The 20,123-nt window shown below is 35.3% G+C and overlaps 1 protein-coding gene across 1 annotated transcript in view; it reads right to left on the reverse strand.

Annotated features, from left to right (window-relative positions):
• The window catches only part of LOC137387867 (zinc finger protein 26-like), a 41,734-nt gene that overhangs the window by 15,592 nt on the left and 6,019 nt on the right, over positions 1 to 20,123 (reverse strand). The window contains 3 exon segments of the mRNA XM_068074382.1: positions 10,236 to 10,881; positions 17,399 to 17,455; positions 17,977 to 18,039. Of these exon segments, the coding sequence (XP_067930483.1) occupies positions 10,236 to 10,834 (599 nt within the window). The 5' untranslated portion in view covers positions 10,835 to 10,881; positions 17,399 to 17,455; positions 17,977 to 18,039.

Here is a 20,123-nt window from a genome sequence, read left to right on the forward strand (position 1 = left end):
AAAATAGATATAGAGAAAATCACAAAGTGATTTGATAATTTGATTGATAAATAGGAAATAAATGCAGTGAACATGGTTATAGATAGCATGGCTTAAGAAAAAATAGGTATGGAAGACATAAATACATATTGGAAAAATTCTTAAAGGTTGACTTGCAACAAAATTCACATTACAGTTATTTGGTATCAAAAGACTCACCATGTCTTACTCTGCCGCGTTGAAGGTGTAAAATATGTGGAAATGTGACTACAAGCTCTTAAAAGCTAAAAAACAAACAGTTAATCGCCGCCATCACGAAACCACTGTAGATTAGAATCTCTCTCCAAAACGGCTCAGATTGGATGTAGCTGAACAAGATGGCTTCTGTTTACACTTTCATGCAACCTCATTCGTCGACATATTTTCACAAACATACTTTACGCATTCAATAAAACCATGTCTATTGTCCTTGAGCGTCTATTTCATCATCATTGTAATGCTGTCACTTTGAGCACTGATATCTCAAAACTTACCGTAAAAATTTGTTTAATTTTTTAACCTTAGCTCGAAAGAGTGCATATCATCCTCTGATAAACATGAGAAGCCTGTTGGTCACCTGAGATAGTTGAAAAACGCTGCAAAAATTGTTCGCGCCATTTGGCAAGAAGTATGGGACACATGATCAGAATACGACTAGATGATTAGACCAAGCCGAAACAAATTTGTAAAATAGCGAATATCTATATTTGATGCGGGCTTTTCGGTAAAACCCTAAGTGTTTGTCATAAAATAATGCTACGAAAAGTTTTATATTGAGCCTTTTATTGGCCTTTCAATTCACATGAGAACATCACGTGTCAAAACAATAACCAAATCGCTTGACTATGTCAGAAAAATATATGCATTCCAATATACGGCGGTTTCGTGATGGCGACGATTAACTGTTCGTTTTTGAGCTTTTAAGAGCTTGTAGTCACATTTCCACATATTTTGCACCTACAACACAGCAAAGTAAGACATGGTGAATCTTTTGATACCAAATAACTGTAATGTGAATTTTGTTGCAAGTCAACCTTTAAGGCCAATAATCTTCATAATATACATAGTTTAGTAGAACTCTCTAACTAACCTGTTGGATAGAGACAGTCGCTCGAACCCTCTGCTTCAGGGTCCAATTTTACTAACACAGTTTTCATTGCAGACATTATATGGAGATATCAGTTTCTCTAAATAAGAAAAGAGTGTAAGACTAGATTAGGTAAAATTCATGTTTGAACGCCACCTCTATTTGACACCCACTACAAGAGAAAGGTTGAAAAATAGAGCTCCACCCTCTATTTGAACACCACCTCTATTTGATCACCGCTTGGACTATTTTTGATTTTTGTGAACTTAAAATACCAAGTGATCGGTAAAAGTGTCCAAAAAGTCGTATTAAAAATGAATCGTTTACATTATTAACAATCAATTCTCTGGTTGTCCAACTCCAAAGCTTTTCGCTTTTTTGTTGTTAACTTTGAAAGCAACCCCATAAAAATAATTAATATCTGTCTCAGGCTAATAGTAGTTCCTTGTTTAACGCGGTCTGTTCACTTCGAAGTAGCCTACGTATATAAGAAAAAACAGTTTAATTTACGATGATAGATGAACTTTCAAAGCAAAGCCATAGAAATAATTACTGTCTCAGGCTAATAGTAGTTTCTTGTTTAACGCAGTCTTAATACTTCGAAGAACATGCATAAAAAACGTTTTGCAAGTTTTAGAGCAAAGGTTACGCTTAACGAGCAAAGCTTTTACGTGTTGCATTTGTGCTAAGTGCAGCGAGTGAAAGTTTTTCTCTGCCAAAAAACTGTTTGAACGCTAATATCGGCTAGTTAAGCAGTGCAGAAGAAAAGTTGGGGCCAGAAAATATTGTGGAAGGTATTGGACAACTAGAAGATGTTCGTTCCATCAAAAGCAACAATCAGAACGTAACGATCCGAGCAAACGATGCAAACATTTTTGTTTTAAAAACGTTAATTTTTGTTTTTGCGTGTAATATAAGTGCGGTTTGTTTGTCACTTTTTCATGAATATACAGGTATAGTTGTATAATTTGATAGATTATCATTATGTAACTTATTAATATGCAGATTTATAGCATGTTATTTAATAGCTTCCTTACAGCTATCTTCACATGGCTTACAGTGGATCGATGCTCGGAACTCCACTTCTATTGCACATAACAAGCTAGTTTTGGCTGCAAACTGTAGCAAACATATTTATGAGTGCAATTAACTTTTATACAACATTGTTAAATATAATGAATATATAGAGACATATAAAATGAAAATATGTCTTCAAATTTAAAATGAAACAAAAATTGAAAATGCCAACAAATTTGCAACGGAGGACACAGGCTATAATATCATCGCAGGTCAATATGAAGCAATAGATATCAACTGGTAGAGGTATTTCTCGGTGTGCCGATGCATATTTATTAAGAAATCTTTGACAAGTTGGAAGGAAGTTGGCAGATTTATTGCATCCAAAAGGTGTAATATCGCTCAACCCGAAAAAGAGAGCAAAACATAAGTGACATTCACTTTTCTCGTAATAGGGCTAAACTTATCTTCCATAAATTTTGATGAGCCATTTGAGAAATACAACGCCAACCTCTATTTGAACGCCGCCTCCAATTGACCGCCACTATAGAAGAAGGGTTGAAAAATAACATATTGATTTGAGGATCATCGATGATGATTAGTTGGACTCAACCTGTCAAAACGACTATCTAACAATACAGTGACAAAATAAAATTTTCACGTTTTGATATATTTTGGCAGTCTCATTGTTTTATACTTTTTGTATTACAGTTACCGATCTTTTTGGCTTATACTGACCTTCCCTTTTTTGCACTATAACTGCTTTAATAGTGAAAAATTTGTTACATTATTCGATAAACAATGTATACAGCATTATAATAAATGTCAAGCAATGTAAGCTCCAAAACTGCTCTAAAACCAATTGGATTGATTCATTTTCGCGAAATATAACTCCGCGAATAAATTCATCCTGTAGGGTATATATATTTCAATAGCGTAGCGCAATCACTGCAGAAGGATCGACCTGACATGTGATCGGTATAGGACAAAACACAAAATCTCAGAAAAAATATGGTGTATATGCTAAATGCTGTGAACAGGGATGCTCTAAAATTAGTACCAGAAATCATCATGATTACCTTAGATGCTAACTCCTACTGTACACTAGTTTATATAACCAGTTTATACCAGAACCGTGTTTTTCAGGCATGTCACTCGTATGTATGAATCCAGTCTTGTTAGCAATATCTTATAGAGTACTTTCAAGTTAGGTAGGCAAATAGGTAATCAGAATAGAACCAATATCTGAACATTACTAAATTAGGTTTAATAATATTCCATTCTTGTTTTGTTAATGCTATACAGGCATTGATAATTCTGTTCTTGTCAAACTGTGGCTATCCAAGTACGGGATCTCAAGTTGTTGGATATATATATATATATTTCTAAAAGTTGGTCATATATGTGCTATTCCAGCTATAGCTATCAAAATCTTGGAATTAAAATTCCGTGTTTGGATGGATTTGAACTCACTACGAATGCATCCGTAAGTATCTTATCCAGACGCTCTCTCATTGAGCCTACAAGGCGTCATAACCAGAGTTCAGTACGTCATCAAAATAAAGTGATTCCAACCTATGACCAGTTTTTTAAACTGTTTGTTTTTGAGCTTTTAAGAGGTTGTAATCACATTTCCACATATTTGAAACCTACAACACAGCTGAGTAAGACATGGTAAACCTTTTTGGTACTAAATAACTGTAATGTGAATTTTGTTGCAGGTCAACATTTAAGAAATATTTTTTGTAAGGTTCAATTACTATATCTGCGTTCAAGGCCAATTTTTCTCGCGCAGATAAATATATTGTTTCCGTGGGAAGAGCCTCAAAATTCTCTATCCGTTCGTTCAGAAAAAGACTGTACGATATCTCATGTTTACATTTGTACCAGTATCGTCGTATTCAAAGTTTTGATAGATAGCTTCTGGTGGAACGGTAATCTTTTTTATACACACACTTTTATGCAAGAATTGTTATTACTAATTCCAAATATTCAGAATTTTTATTTTGTTTACTCAGTTCATATTAATTGTAACATTATCGAATCATCTTATATTGTAATCGTGGCAAAACAGATTTAATTTAGCTATTACTTGCCAATTACTTCACATTTACATCTAAACCTTTTTATAGTTGTTTTATTTTTTTTAATAGATTTCCACAAAACATTTTCCTATTGATATGAAGTTTGAAAGTTACAGGTGTTTGACAATGTTGGAAAACTTTCACAGTTGTATTTTCTATTAAATTATTTCAACTACACATAAAATTTTTCTCATGATATGTAGTTTGAAAGTTAGAATTGCAAGTGTTGTTAAATGTAAAGTGTTGGTAAATGTTGTTATATGTTAAATACAAATCAATTTTATGAGCAACACCAGGTAGTACAGCTAGTTCAAGTATAATAATAAGTAGTAGTAATAAAAAGTGTTTATCACAACTTATACAACATTTACCGTTATAATTTTAAATGCAGGTTTTTTCTGTATGAGCTAGAAGTTTAATTATATTTAGTTATACACATATTTATAGCATTTTTAGGAAAGTCCGGGCACATATTTTCTTGTAGTAGTTCAAAAGTATTAGCTGAAGCATGTGTACCGTACTTTTCGGACTATAAACAGCACCCCTATATAAGCCGCATCTGCTTTATTTTCCAAAAAACGATAATAAAACAATACATAGGCCGCACCTTTGTATAGGCCGCAGAACTCAGGATGGTGCTTTTTAACACGGCAGCTATTTTGCTGGTTAAAACGGAACGGTGTCTAACGGCACTGTTTCATATTAACCGACGCTTTTTAACCTAGTGCCTAAAGGAACAGTATCGTTAGGCATTGTTTTGTATTTTCTTTCATCGCTAGAGGCGCACTAACCGTAGATTATGATTAATGCGCCCTAGCGGTCAAAGAAAAAGCCACAGAATAGCCGCACCCTTATATGAGCCGCATGGCTCAAATCATCAGAAAAAAGTAGCGGCTAATAGTCCGAAAAGTACGGTATTTTAACCACCATTAAAATTGGTAGGTGTAACAAGTATGTGCACAATTATTCCATATAATGGCAAGTAAGCTGTGGCCTGTCAGTAGAACTGAGGTTTCCAAGTTCAATTCCAGTGCAAAGCAGGTTTTTCCATTCTTAAAACTTTGGCGCTATAACTGGACATTTGGACGACAGACTAACAAATGACAAATAAACATTAAAACTATATGCACTGTATATAGATGGAAATGTAGTTTCAGTTTTATCCATCCATGTATAATGCTTTGAATTTTGTGATTCCATGTCTAGGGCAGATTAACACTTGTCATTAGTAAATGAAGTCCATGAACATCCTCCTATTGTCCACAAACTCAAAACTACAGGACAACAAAGGCTGTTTCTGGAGTTTACTTATAATCTCCTACTTTCTACCTAGTGTGTACTTTTTAATATTAAACAAATCCTTCATCCGTCAGTCCCAAGATATTCCCTAGTATTGAATGATGTAGGCTATACTGGATTTCTATTTATAACGCAAAAAGTTTTTAGTTTTAGAGTTTCTTTAAAATATTATAAAAATTGTTTCAATTTGGCTTGAAATTTGGATTGAGTTTAAGCATGTTGCTATACATTTGAAGGAACATTGGTGCTGCTACTAGTAAACTCATCTAAAGGGAGGCGTAATAGCAATCAACAAAATATTTTTGCAAACATCAATATAAAAAACTGCTTTAATTTGGAGTAGTTTACGCATGTGTGTCATGCTCATGAAGGAACACTAGTGCTGCTCAATCACAAATGCATATCCGTATCGTTATAAGTATTTAATTAACTATAAACTAAGCTATATGGTCTGTAAAACTTAGTAATCTGTTCATGGCATTAATACATCCTCACAATTGTATGTCTGGAGATTCTGTCGAACTTCTATAGAAATAGCCTAAATTACGTCACCGATAGCCTATTAACTTGCAACAACAAATTGGTGAGTATTGGCACTGTTCCTACAGTTTTAAATACTCATAGTAAAAACGTAAGTCAAATTATGGTAAGAGTTAGTTTGAAATTCAAAAACTAAAACAATAAATACCGCGTTGTGATTTGTTAACTGCCTTGTGGTAAAATCTATCTCAAAATACAAACACAGTGCGTGCAGAGTATATTACTGCTGCAATAAATACGACAATAGACCACATTTCCGGATTTCTGATACATATACTAGTATGCAATGGATGAAACGCTAACAATCTAGTCTAGTCTACTATATTATCTCATTGGCGCCCGGATGGGTGCATTATAGAGATGTCATTATGTACCAATATTTTTTTTTCTTTTACGAGACAAACAAATAAACGACTTGATTAAATCAATAAGACAATTAATTATGCAAGTTAAACAAGTCAATAAAGACAGAAAATAAGGGGTTTTTGGTCTATTATAAGACGATTGCTTCAAGAGAGCAACACTCGTAACAACTAACACTCGTAATCTAGGCCTACGCGTAAACTAAGCAGCATTTTCATTATTTAAGGCCACACAATAGATGTAAAGCTAAGCTTCATTTTGACACAAATTAAAATAATAAAACCAATTATACTGCCACCAAATAAATTTTTTCCCAAATTCAAACAGCAAACTTTTTGAGGTTCCGCCAAAAAATCTTGTACTACCGTATATGCAAAGAAACACTAAGGGCAAAAACTGCAAATAAGATGACTACTCACAAATAAAATTTGTGAGTAGGATAAAGCAAATACAATTCCGTGTACTTTATGCTAATAAAAAGACATTTAAGCTCTCTGCCATGGTCTAAAAATCAATATTACCTTAGTGTTCTAATTTTTTGAGTACCAGTTTCCTTACTTCAACTTCCTGAGAAAATTTGTACTAAACTCAATGCTGAGTTTCAAGCACGCTCTACTGTTACTACAATATAACATGTGTTATTGTTTGGATCGTTACGACAGAAAGGCGGAGCTTTCTTTCACTAGTTTTAGCAGAGAGGACAACTCATTGGTTAACAAAGCAGACAACTCCCTTTATATGAGGTTTCTCACTAAGCGAATTTTAACTAGTTAGACATAAGAGACATATTAGCTTATCTCGTGCTTGCCAAGTCTTTTTCCTAAAATATTTTAGGTTTATTTATCATGCAATCAAACTATAACAGTTGAGGTATTTTAATTAAGTACAGTACAAGATTAGTTTTTTTGTGAAATTGTAAAAGTAATTTTATTAAAGCAAAGCCATACCAAGAGCAGGCAGCTTCATCTTTGCAATAAATGAACTGAATGACAATTAAAAGCTAAAATGAAAAGACTGAAATGCAGCTCAGTAGTAAAGCTTTGGTCTGTAAATGTTTGACCCATAAATGTAAGCTTTACAACTTAGAAAAGTGGCATCATGGTTCTATGGTACCGAGGAGATATATTTAAAAAACGAGAACTGCCATCAAAGGTATTATTTTTTCATTATGTTGCTAATATTCACCTTGTCTGTAAATAATTCTTTCTGTAACATTAAATGAGTATAGAAAATTAAGCTTGCCTAGTTTCATGTATACAAAGTTGTTTTTATTAAATAAAGATAATCATTTAATACTTTTTCAATTAAGATTATTAGCACATTAATTTTCTGTGTGCGTGTTTGTGTGTGCGTGTTTCTGTGTGCGTGTTTGTGTGTGCGTGTATCTGTGTGCGGGTTTCTGTGTGCGGGTTTCTGTGTGTGTGTGCGTGCGTTCGCGCGCGCGTGTGGTGTGTGTGTGCAGGTGCGTGTGCACTTTTCTGTGTTTGCACCTGTGTGTGTGTGCGTGCGCGCGTGTGTGCAGGTGCGTGTGCACTTCTCTGTGTTTGCACCTGTGTATGTGTATGTGTGAGTGTGTGTGCAGGTGCGTGTGCACTCCTCTGCGTGCACCTGTGTGTGTGAGCGTGTGCTGCGTGTATGTGTTTTCCTATGATTGTTTATTCTGTGAGTGTGTGTGTGTGTTTTTGTGAGTGTTTTTCTGTGTGTTGATGAGTTTTTTGAGCGTTGTTGAGTTTTTCTGTGTCAGTGCGTTTTTCTGCGTCGGGGTGTTTTCTGTATCGATGCGTTTTGCTGTGTCGGTGCGTTTCTCTGTGTCGGTGTGTTTCTGTGTAGATGTGTTTCTGTGTCGGTGTGTGTCTCTGCGTCTCAGTGTGTCGGTGTTAGCGTATAACTGTGTCAGCATTTCGCTTTGTGTGTGTTTCGGTGCTTATGTCTTGGTGCGTGTCCAGCTATAGCTATTAAAATTCCACATTCTTTTGGACTTGAACTGACGGAGATTGCAACCGCGAGTTCTAAATCCACACGCTCTCAGGGTTGGCATTCTTCCTGAGAAAAACTGGGGATAATGGGAAATATTATAATGCCAGAACTTTTTATCCAAACATTTTTGTAAACAATAATTACTTTGATAAGAATTTAGAGTATAATTCGGCCGAAGATTAACTTTTTAGTTTTGCCCGTTTTTGGACGAACAGTGAGTTTTTCATGGGGCGGTAAAAGACGCCTTGGGAAATATTACGCCAACCCTGTGCGCTCTACCACTGCGATATACAAGGAATATTGATCAAAGCCCCTATCATATACACTATACCGTATGATCACGCTAAATGACATATTATTTGAGCAGTGTGCCCACGCGCTACGATGCCCCTGTTATAAAGTACTTTTCGTCAAACTCTAGGAAAAACAATGCTTTTTCGTTATTTCTTTTGCTATTGCGACATTTTTACGCCACAAGGTATCAACAATTATTTTATCTCGCAATTAAAATTTGGCGATTTGTGTACTAAGTCTGTCTCAAAGGTAAGAACTCTCGACTTAGTAGGTACATTGTAATGTTATATTATCTTGCAGATCATAACCACAGCACACACTAAAGTCATTGTAGGTACATATAGTTAACTAAGGTTAACATATTATTTTGTTACTATTCTTTAATGATGATTGATTTTACCAGGAGGTGATTAGATTTAGATAATTAGATAGACGCATTAGATAATTACTGTGGGTTTCTAGTACTTTCTACACCACTCTATGTATGCCTATAGTCTGCGATATTGTCACATGCCAACACTGGCGTGCAAAAATTGGCACGCCAATTTCCGCATGCTAACACTGAAACGAACTAAAATCATATAATTGTATACCAAATAACTTTTTATTGTAATCGTAGCAAAACAGACTCTATTTAGCCATTACTTGCTAACAATTTCACATTTACATTTCTATTTTTCCTCTTAATTTATTTCAACGAAACACTGCCTTCAAGTTATTAAATTAAAAACTTAGTTGTTTTAGAAAACCTTTACAATTGCTTTATTTTTTTCTTAATTCATCTGAACTGAGCAAAAATACTTCTCTCATGATACAAAGTTTAAATGTTAGAATGGTAAATGTTGTATATGCTAAACAGAAATCAATTTTCTGTCCAAATACTTTTTATTACCCGGGCAATGCCGGGTGGTACGGCTAGTGTGAACTATAAATCAATATTGTAAGGGACGATCTGATTGGCCTGCTTTAGGTGAAATCAGTCGATACCGGTGATGACATCGGTTTGGTCGATACTAGGGTTAACCTTTACCTTAACTTTACTTTAATCTAGGGTACACAATGAGGCTGGACTTAAACTACAGAATCTAGGAATAACTCTAATAAATGCAATAAGAAACCATAGTTGTTGCATGAACTATTACGATGTAGGTGGGGAAATAATTGTGTTCTAGATGAATTATTTAAGAACAGAAGCAACCAATCAAATGCTTGCTTTGTCGGAAGAATAAGCTCGATATATGCTAAAAGCACGAAGTCGTCAGTCATGTTTGATTTGGTTCACCCAGATAGAACCAAAGCTTATCATTTATTGGACATCTTATTTTTATCAAATATAATACTCACTTTGTTTTTTACAAATAGTTATATTATCGTTCAATATGCATCATATATGATCACATAACAAAAAGACAAGCCACCATACAATTTTTACAAAGCCAAATGAGAATATATGGGAGTATTTAAACGCATACCAGCATACAAAGGTGTGTCTCAAAAATGTCTTACAAGCAAAGCAATTACTGCACATCTTACATTAAAATGACTTCTCTCTATTGTGTATCTTTATATGTCTTGTTAGACTTCCACGCAAAGTAAAACTACTACTGCAAATCTTGCATTGAAATGGCTTTTCTCCAGTATGAGTCCTTATGTGAGTTGTTAGAGTATTGCATTGAGCAAACCTGCTACTGCAAATCTTGCATTGAAACGGCTTTTCCCCAGTATGAGTCCTCATGTGATTTGTTAAAGTTTTGCATTGAGCAAAGCTGCTACTGCAAATCTTGCATTGAAATGGCTTTTCTCCAGTATGAGTCCTTATGTGAGTTGTTAGAGTATTGCATTGAGCAAACCTGCTACTGCAAATCTTGCATTGAAATGGCTTTTCCCCAGTATGAGTCCTCATGTGATTTGTTAAAGTTTTGCATTGAGCAAAGCTGCTACTGCAAATCTTGCATTGAAACGGCTTTTTTCCAGTATGAGTCCTTATGTGAATTGTTAGACTATTGCGTTGAGAAAACCTCCTACTGCAAATCTTGCATTGGAATGGCTTTTCTCCAGTATGAGTCCTCATGTGAATTGTTAGAGTACAGCGTTGAGTAAACCTCCTACTGCACGTTGTACACTGAAAAGGCTCCTCTCCAGTAGAAGTCTTCATGTCTCTTCTCCGAGTACTGCGGTGAGTAAATCTACCAGAATAATCACCTATAATAAAAGTTGACAGTGTGAGAGTTTGTTTGGCACACAGGCTTGGTGGTACCAAATATAGGTAAGTATTGTTGTCATGAAAGGTCACTTAAACTCTACAAGTAATATAAGATTTTTAGAGTTCTCATCACAAAAACACCTAATTTATGTAACACTACAAACATGAGATGTAAGTTCAGGCACAAACCTTGAAATGTGCTAATATTGACCAGCTGTCAAAAGTAAAGAATTTAGTATGAAAAGATGTCTTGGATGATTAAATTTAAATATTTCGCTATTTGTGTCATGCATCTCGTGTCAAGTTACAACATCCACATCCTTAATAGTCAAATAACAATATTACGTCTGCATGCCTTTTTTGTGTTAGGAAGTTTTGTGTGACATTCGAGTCTATCTATCCTTATTAAATAAGTTCATATAGTCAGCACTGTTTCATCAGAAATGTACTTGCAATAAGCTAGTACGTATTACTAGTAAAGTAAACTTGTTAGGTTTAGGAATGAGCAACCAGTGAATTCTAATATAAAGAGAAGAGGGAAAACCACTAAATAATTTAAAATGGATAGAAAAATAAAGTTCAGAGAATGTTTGATCAAAAGTTAGCCCGAGTGCAGTCTAAATGTAATCAACTTGAATCAAATAGGCAAATTTCATCATGTGACAAACTGATAGAGATACAACTTTATTGTCTGAAGACATTAGTCAACCTTCGGTTTGAGCCACTAGCTGGTTTCTTATGCTTAGTAACTTCTTCATAAAAAACCAGGAGCTAAACATGATCACAACTCAAACAAACTGACAGCCTCTTGTCATCTATATTTTTTCAAATGATTCTCCAGAATGTTACTTTCTTTCAACTTATTGCAAAAGTGAAAATAAGCCAATTTCCAATAACTAATACAAGTAAAAATGACTATGACGACTGAAGATATTGTGTTGACAATGAGTTGGATCCTTGTAACCAATATACATGTATAATGATTAAAACTAGCTATACTCATGTTGAGATGGCAGCCTGGCAAAACCGAACTAGCTAGGTAAAACTGCATATTTGCAGTAAAACTGCAGCTCAAAATAAAATTTAGACTGTATAAAAGAAGCTTTGAGCTTCCTGATAGTCTTCGTGTATGAAAAGATAAATATGGAGACAGTGTGTTTATCACAAACAGCTACAGGAATTACCAAATAGAAAAACTATTTTCTATTAGGACACCAAAAAACATGACTTTATGAGTAGCTATTAGCAAATGTTTGTAGAAAACACCAGCAAAAAGGTAAGTCATCATCAAGGAGAACTAAATGTACTAAACAAGGATGATAGCTCTGAGAGATTGATCAAAGTATTATTGTAGCTGCAAATGGCGTATTGATCAATGGCAACAAGTCACAGAAACTGTAATTACAGCCTTATGCAATGACACCACTTGATCTAGTACAAGGAATACAATCAACCCCATATACAGTGAAACTCGGATGACTCGCATAACTCAAAAACACGGTTAACTCAAGGTATTTGTTTGGTCCGTTCCCACGCAATGATAAATGGCTTTAGATAACTCGACCGAAACTCCGTTAACTCGAACAGTTTTTTACCAAACGGCTACCGAGATGGTTGTTACTTTCGCTTTAGAATATCACTTTATTCCAAGCCATAGAGATAAACATCGACTTTTAGTAGTTCTTAGGGCTCGTTATTACCAACATCGGCAAAATATTTTCATTAATGATTTTTCTAAAGGTTTGCAAAAATCAAATTTTACCAAACATCCGCTTAGCGATAACCCTCCGAAAGCAAGAATAGCGAGGTAAAATTCGGATAAATTTAAAGTAAAATCGGCAAAATCGATAATGGGTTTTTAATAGTAAAGCAGTTTTGTAATAACTGACTTACTGCAAAATTGATCTTGGTTAAAATGCTCGGTAGAAAAATACGTATGTATCTTTTCTGAGCGTTTTAACCGCGATCAAGTTTTGCCAATTTTAATCTGAGAGCGTCCTAGCAGTCGCATCACCTAAAACAACAAACAAATCTCAAGTGATAGAAAAATATCTATACTTTCTGATTAAAAATATTTAAAACTGCACACGAGAGACCCTTTAACTTGCAACAAGCAATCTATGCTTTTGATTTATATATAGTTTGTATATGTACATGTATCTACTGATAAATACGTGCACTTATGACTGTCCTGATAACTTGAACGCTTTAATAACTCGAACACTTTTGCTCGGTCCCTTGAAGTTTGAGTTATCCGAGTTTCACTGTTTTTGTACAGAAAAAAGTGTCTAACGAAAACAAGTGATACTTTTAACTAGATGGGTGTATAGATAAACTGACAAAGGTGAGTAACAAATAGATTGGAAAACCTATGAGTGACAGTGCGTCCAACCTAATCAGATTCCGTAATCTACTCAAACATTGACCACTAGGAAATATTGACACATACATGTTGGATACGATTAAGATTTTAAGAAAATCGCACAGAGCACAACCATATTAATGCTACAAAGTAGATGAATTGCTTGGAGAGAACAAAAATGATCTAAAATCGTATACACCTTACGAACAAATGATACAAAATGATCTTTTGAATGGTACTCCATTCAAGTTAAATTTTAGCTAAAGAAATTTAATGGAATATGTAGTCCGTGTTTGTTATCAAGTAGTGCAAGAGAAGATAAGAATCGAACCAACGTGAACAAAATAGTCTCAAAGTAGAAATGATGCGCCGGTTGCATCTTCTCTGGTGTGTAAAGATTTTTGCCACGTAACTGAGCACCATGGTGGACAGTAGGAACAACAAATTTAATCATGTAGAGAAAGTCTTTGCACTACTAGACCGGTGCACATTACATCTTCTATCTGATGATCTCATGAGATCTGTCAAGTGGCCAGGTAAAGAGCACATCATAAGACTTAAATACCCTACAGGATGAAAATATTCGATGGATATATAAATTTCGCGATTTTGCGAACAGTCAATTCCGCGAATTATTGAATTCGAATAATAATTAGTTCTATTTTTAAACACAAGAGAGAATAACTACTGCCTCAAATTAAAAACTAGCCGTTAGGCAGAAGTACTAAACGTAGCCAAAATCCAAAATTTTTTTAAAATCATCGCCGGGGCTTCGTGTTAACCCCATTGTCAATGCATCACACTTCTTTACAAAATTATTCAAGGCTGTCACAAGTTATGCAGAATGGCGTCATCGCAAAAATGGCCGCTAAGCAAAAGGTCTAAACGTAGCCGAGTTCCAAAACTTTTTTAAAATCATCGCCGGGGCTTCGAGTTAATCCCATTGTCAATGCATAACACTTCTTTACAAAATTATTCAAGGTTCTCACAAGTTATTCGGCATGGCGTCGTCATCGCAAAAATATCTCCCACAGGTTTTTTACATTGAAGTCAACTCCATCAACCTCTAATGCCAAAAGTGATGACGATAATGATTCTAATCTGGACATTATGGTATGTATTTGATTTGCAGTGCAGATACGTTTTTCCATATTTAACTGTGTTAGCTCATTCTCTAGTTTAAAAATTGATAGCTTTCATTAAATAATTCAGCTATTATTTTTGTACTTCCTTTACACTTACTAAAATTTTTTCTATTTTGTGTTTACTGCAGATTGAGAATGAAACATAACCTATTCCAATTATGAAAACTAAAGACAAGTAGTAGTATTCACCAAGGCAGGAATATTGGCAGAGAAGCAACCAGTTAACCTAGACCTTTTCATCAACAACAACTCCTTGATATGGCTGCAGCAAACATGATTATATTATATATATTCTATTTCATGTACAGATATATTATAATTTATTACAAACTTGAGTGTAGAAATAAAATATTTCAAATACAAATAAAATTTTACAAACAATGAATGGAATAAAAAAAACGTTTAGCTCATATGGCGGTTATCTGGCAATAAAATTAAACTGATACTCTTGATAAGTAAATACTAGCGTGTAATGGTGCTCTCTGGCTAGTTATTTTGGTAATGGTAGCTTTACATCGCTCTCACTGTCTTGGATAGATGATGAAAGCGATATTCTCGCTACTACATGGCTAGTAAGGGAGTTATCGTCAGAACTCTCCTCGTGGCTTACTATTGCAAAGTTCTGCCGGTTGGCCAAAAATTTGTGCTCGTAACGGCGTTCTTGTTCCTTTTTTAAAACAGATATATTCTCTTCGTTAGCAGCTGCGGTCACATCTACCTCAATTTCAAGACCTCCCTGAATTATTGGTGATCTGCTCGGAATGACATCCACCACCCTTGCAGTCATTGTGCCTCTGTCTATGATGACAAAGCTGCTTACTCTACCTATTTCACGAGGTAGATGACCAACCGTTGTGCTGTCTGCGTTTACGGGCTTTACTGAAAATGGGTCGGTGCAGATTATTGGGCTCCCTCTCACCCTAAAACAAATAACGAAGCGGTAGGTATGGAAAAAATAAATCTGTGATTACCAAAGTGAAAATCAATTAATTAATTTAGTAAATAGTTTTGAAAAAACTCACTACTTACCACAAGTTGTTGGTTCATCAAAGGCCTCCAAATCGATAAATATTCGTGAAACCCTCTGAAAGCAGCAAGAAATTTATAGCTTAGCATGATCGACTCGTAGTTGTAAGCTAAATATTAACCTGAATATGCGGTGTGCGCATGCGAAGGGTTCACTCTGTTGCTAGTTGCAATAGAGTTAACTCTTAATAGAGAGTGATTGTGTTCACCCGCGAATAAATCAGCTCGTGAATATGCATGAAAAAGGTAATCCGCGAATAAATTCATCCTGGAAGATAATCACCAACTTGCAGACTGACAATAACTTCAACATCGCTGTACTAAAACCTACCAATTTCACTAGATAGTGGATACCAACCCTTCTGCATAGCATGGATGAAAGTTTTGCTGAGGCATCTTAAAAAAGAACATTCCCCAAGAGAAGGCAAATCTGAGTTGATCTGAAAAACCAAGCTAAATCACGAAAGCTTTTCACCCTTCGACAATTGGCAGTAGTAGCTAAATGCAAAACAATTTTGTTGTTAATCGTAGAGAAATGTGATGTAGGAAAAGCCAATAATGATTGGGGATTGCCTTTGAGCCATTTGATCCCACGCCTCAAACGATTAAAACCATTTGGTTTTTGCCCAGACTGCAGCTCAGGAAGTTTTAAACTAACAAAATACACTTGTCAGATGTCTTTTTCACAGAAGTAGTGTGCAACGATCTAGTGGTAATTACAATCAAATTGTAATGTTTTCGCGCAGGAGAGACAACTCTCTTTTTGGATCCGCCTGCCTCCCAGATGCTGTGTGTTGATTTTTTCGGGTGAATGTAATGTCTACCAGAATAGAAGCCACCAGATAATATGACCAAACAGTTTTTTTTATCACTGCTTGATCACCAATAAATACTATTGTCCTGCTATCCAAAAATTTGGCTACTAAACAAATATATACCAGATGCTATAGCTTGTCTACCTGTGTATAAAATGGCTAAATGCCTATCAGATGCTATCAAACAATTCCATCTTTAGAGCAACCATCATCAGATGCTATGACCGGACTATTCACTACATGATCAAAAGGCGACAACAGGATTGTGATGTATTGGAACTACATTACATCATTGCATTGCAGTACGCAGTAATTTTAAAGTGCTTTATATATTTCTAATGATCAGCAGACTTACTGCTGCTGCAACTGTGCTTCTGTTGCAAGTTTTCCACTGCACTCTACGGCTTATTTACTTCCAATATGCAATCTGTGAAAACCAGCAACTCATACATACACTGAATGCGCATTATACAAAACCTAAACTGTATGTACACCGCAACTGCGCTTTAGTTGATACTGTAGATCAATTGACACCACATCTGCCCATCCTTGTATCAAATATCAGGTGTTATGTTTAGCAAGCCCATGAGCTTGTGCTCTAACTCCCATATCATTTCGAAATAGGAAGTCAGGCATTATCACCATTCCTATAAAATTGGGATAATTGCAGTATATTCTCATTAAAATTACAAATTAAAACCTTAATAGATTCTCAATGCAACTGTATACAACATGCTAATAGTGATCAATTTACTCACTCATACTCAATATTGACTAGCATTCATATCTGGCGGTTATTTTGTGGTTGCATTGACATCACCTCAACACTTGATTCTGTGACGGGTTTTCATGTAAAAATGCTGTGCATATATGTGCAGTGTTATTCAAAAGTTTATGCTGTATCTAGCCTTACGAAATGTGCACTAGCGATGCACCAACCACTGCATCTAGCAATACACACTGTGTGGTAGGCAGTACCAATACTGCTTATCTTGCATTAAAAATAGTTGTACTTATATACACGTGTCTACTGTGCAGTAGCGCAAGTATACAATGCAATTATACTGCATGCTACATGACTATCACACGCTTACTACTGCTACAGCACTACAAATGCAACTACATGGATGTCCTGTTATTCAATCCATTAAAGTAATACCGTATTTACCTTCATCACAGTTTGTGTTGACTGGTGAACTCTCTAGTTCTGGGTTATATTCAACATCTATAATATAAACAATTTATCAGGATATTGTAAAACCTCTATTGAATGCCACTATAGGAGGGTTGAAAAATACAGCACCACCCTTTAATTGAGCGTCACTTCTTATAAAATGCCACTATAGCGGAAGGGTTGAAAAATAGAGCGCTATGGAAGTATATTGAGGTTTTACGGTAAATTGAATTATCAGATTTATACAAAAGAAATCTTAAACAAAGTTGCTAAAGAAATTATATGTGATTAAAACCTAATCTACTTTCTGCAAACGTTGAGAAAATAGCTCGCATTTTATTAGCTCTCATGTATCTGTAGTATCAAATTCTAAAACTAGTTAAATTAAGAATTCCTTCATAGAATTTACACTTAAACTGTAACTCGGGTAAGATTTAGTATTTTTTCTTTACCAACAAACCAGTAGGTGAGACAATAGAGGAAAGTAATTATCATATTCATTCAACTAACTCAGAAGCATCAGAGCTTATCAAAAACAGTTATCACTATTATTTGATAAATCTTTAACTAACCAGTTGGGTAGAGATTATCAGGACCATCATCAGATCCTGGTTCTGTTTTTACTTCTGCAACTGCTACAATAATGATGAGAGTTTTTCAGAAGCTTTAGGTATATACAATGAATACTCATCAGGGCTGTATTGTCCAAAAAAAAGTGGTCAGGAGACTGTCATTTAGTAGTTGCTGAAGACCGACTCGGCCGTGCGGGGAGAGTCTGGGAGGGGAGCAAAAGCGCCCTCCCAGAGAAGGGGGATTCGGGGGCCCTCCCCCGAGAAAATTTTGAGAATTAAGAGCAAAATTAGAGCATTTTAAAGTGTATCTTGTATCATTTAAAGGTTGACTTGCGACAAAATTCACATTACAGTTATTTGGTATCAAAAGATTCACCATGTCTTACTCACTTGTGTTGTAGGTTCCAAATATGTGGAAAAGTGATTACAAGCTCTTAAAAGCTCAAAAACGAAACGCCGCCGTAGATTGGAATCTATTTATTTCTCTGACGTAGCCACAAAATTTGGTTATCGTCTTGTCGCGTATGTTCTCACGTGAATTGAAAGGCCAATACAAAGTTCAATATAAAACTTATCGTAGTACTAGTTTATGACAAGCACTTCGGGTTTTACCAAAGACCCCGTATCAAATATAGATGCTCGCTACTTTACAGTTTTGTTTCGGTTTAGTCTAATCGGCAAGTCATAAGCTGATCATGTAACCCAATAATTCGCAAATAATTTCTGCAGCACTTTTCGATTATCACAAGTGACCAACAGGCTCGTCATGATTATCAGACAATGATAGTGTATGTACTCCTTCAAGCTAAGGCTAAAAAATTAAACAAATTTTTACGGTAAGTTATAAGATATCAGTGCTAAAAGTGACAGCATTACAATGACGATAAAACAGACGCGTAAGAACAATAGACATGGTTTTATTGAATGCGTGAAGTATATTTGTGAAAATATTTCGACGAATAAGGTTGCATGAAAGTGTAAACAGAAACCATCTACCACAACTACGTCACATTTGAGTCGTTTTGGAAAGATAATCCAAACTACGGCGGTCTCGTATGGCTGCGATTAACCGTTCGTTTTTGAGCTTTTAAGAGCTTGTAATCACATTTTCCCATATTTTGCACCTACAACACAACAGAGTAAGACATGGTGAATCTTTCCATATCAAATAACTGTAATGTGAATTTTGTTGCAAGTCAACCTTTAAGGTGGATATCCAGGTCCTCCCAAGTTGAGTCATTTCAAGTCTTGCAAAGAGAGCTAGCTACAGAATTATATGGTTTTGAGTTGTAACCATATATATGTATATTTACATTTATATTCCTAAATATACATACATGTACATGTGTACATAGAAGATTAATAGTTATAGTTTGACACTTGTCTTTTAAAATTTAAATTTAAGAGCACCTGTTTCAGTTACATAAGTAAGTTTAAATAATATATTTCATGCACCAGGGAAAGACAACAAATAAATTACTTGGCCTGCTTAAAACTTACTATGTTTAAATTATGGCCACGTAGGAATACAATGAGCAACAAACTTGGCCTGCAAACACAAACATACATGTACATGTGCACATAGAAGATTGATTGTTGTAGCTTGAAACTTGTCTTTTAAAAAGCTCTTCTTCTGTCAATGTGTCCATGGCAGAAATATTTTACAACTGATTCTGTATCTATTTCATCATCTTTTTATATGTGTAACATCAGGGCAGTATCCACCTGTTTGAAATTGGTACTGCGGGGAGAGTCCAAAAAGGGTACTGAGCACCCTCTCGGTGGGGAGGGTGGGGGGTGGAGGGGGTCCGAGGGTTCTCCCCTGGAAAAACTTTTAGTATAACTAGTCAAAATGGTGCAAATCTAGCACACTTGGCGCCTGATGGGGCACATGTTCTAACAGCAAATTTGACATTATAATCTAGTTTTCTAAATATAAAACTGTTTATTGAGATTGTCTTTAACAACGCTTATTAAAAATATAATGTGAATGATAGCTGCTAAAGGGGTTGGTCACAGCTAGCATGAGGTAGAATTATCACCGGGTACAATGATGAATGGTGTAGGAGATGAGTAGTCTCCTAATAGGAGTAGAAATAATTTAATTAAATAATATTGTAAAGTTAAAAAGTAAAATTAATAGAGCA

The sequence above is a fragment of the Watersipora subatra genome, chromosome 2, assembly GCF_963576615.1.
Source record: "Watersipora subatra chromosome 2, tzWatSuba1.1, whole genome shotgun sequence".
Taxonomy (NCBI): domain Eukaryota; kingdom Metazoa; phylum Bryozoa; class Gymnolaemata; order Cheilostomatida; family Watersiporidae; genus Watersipora; species Watersipora subatra.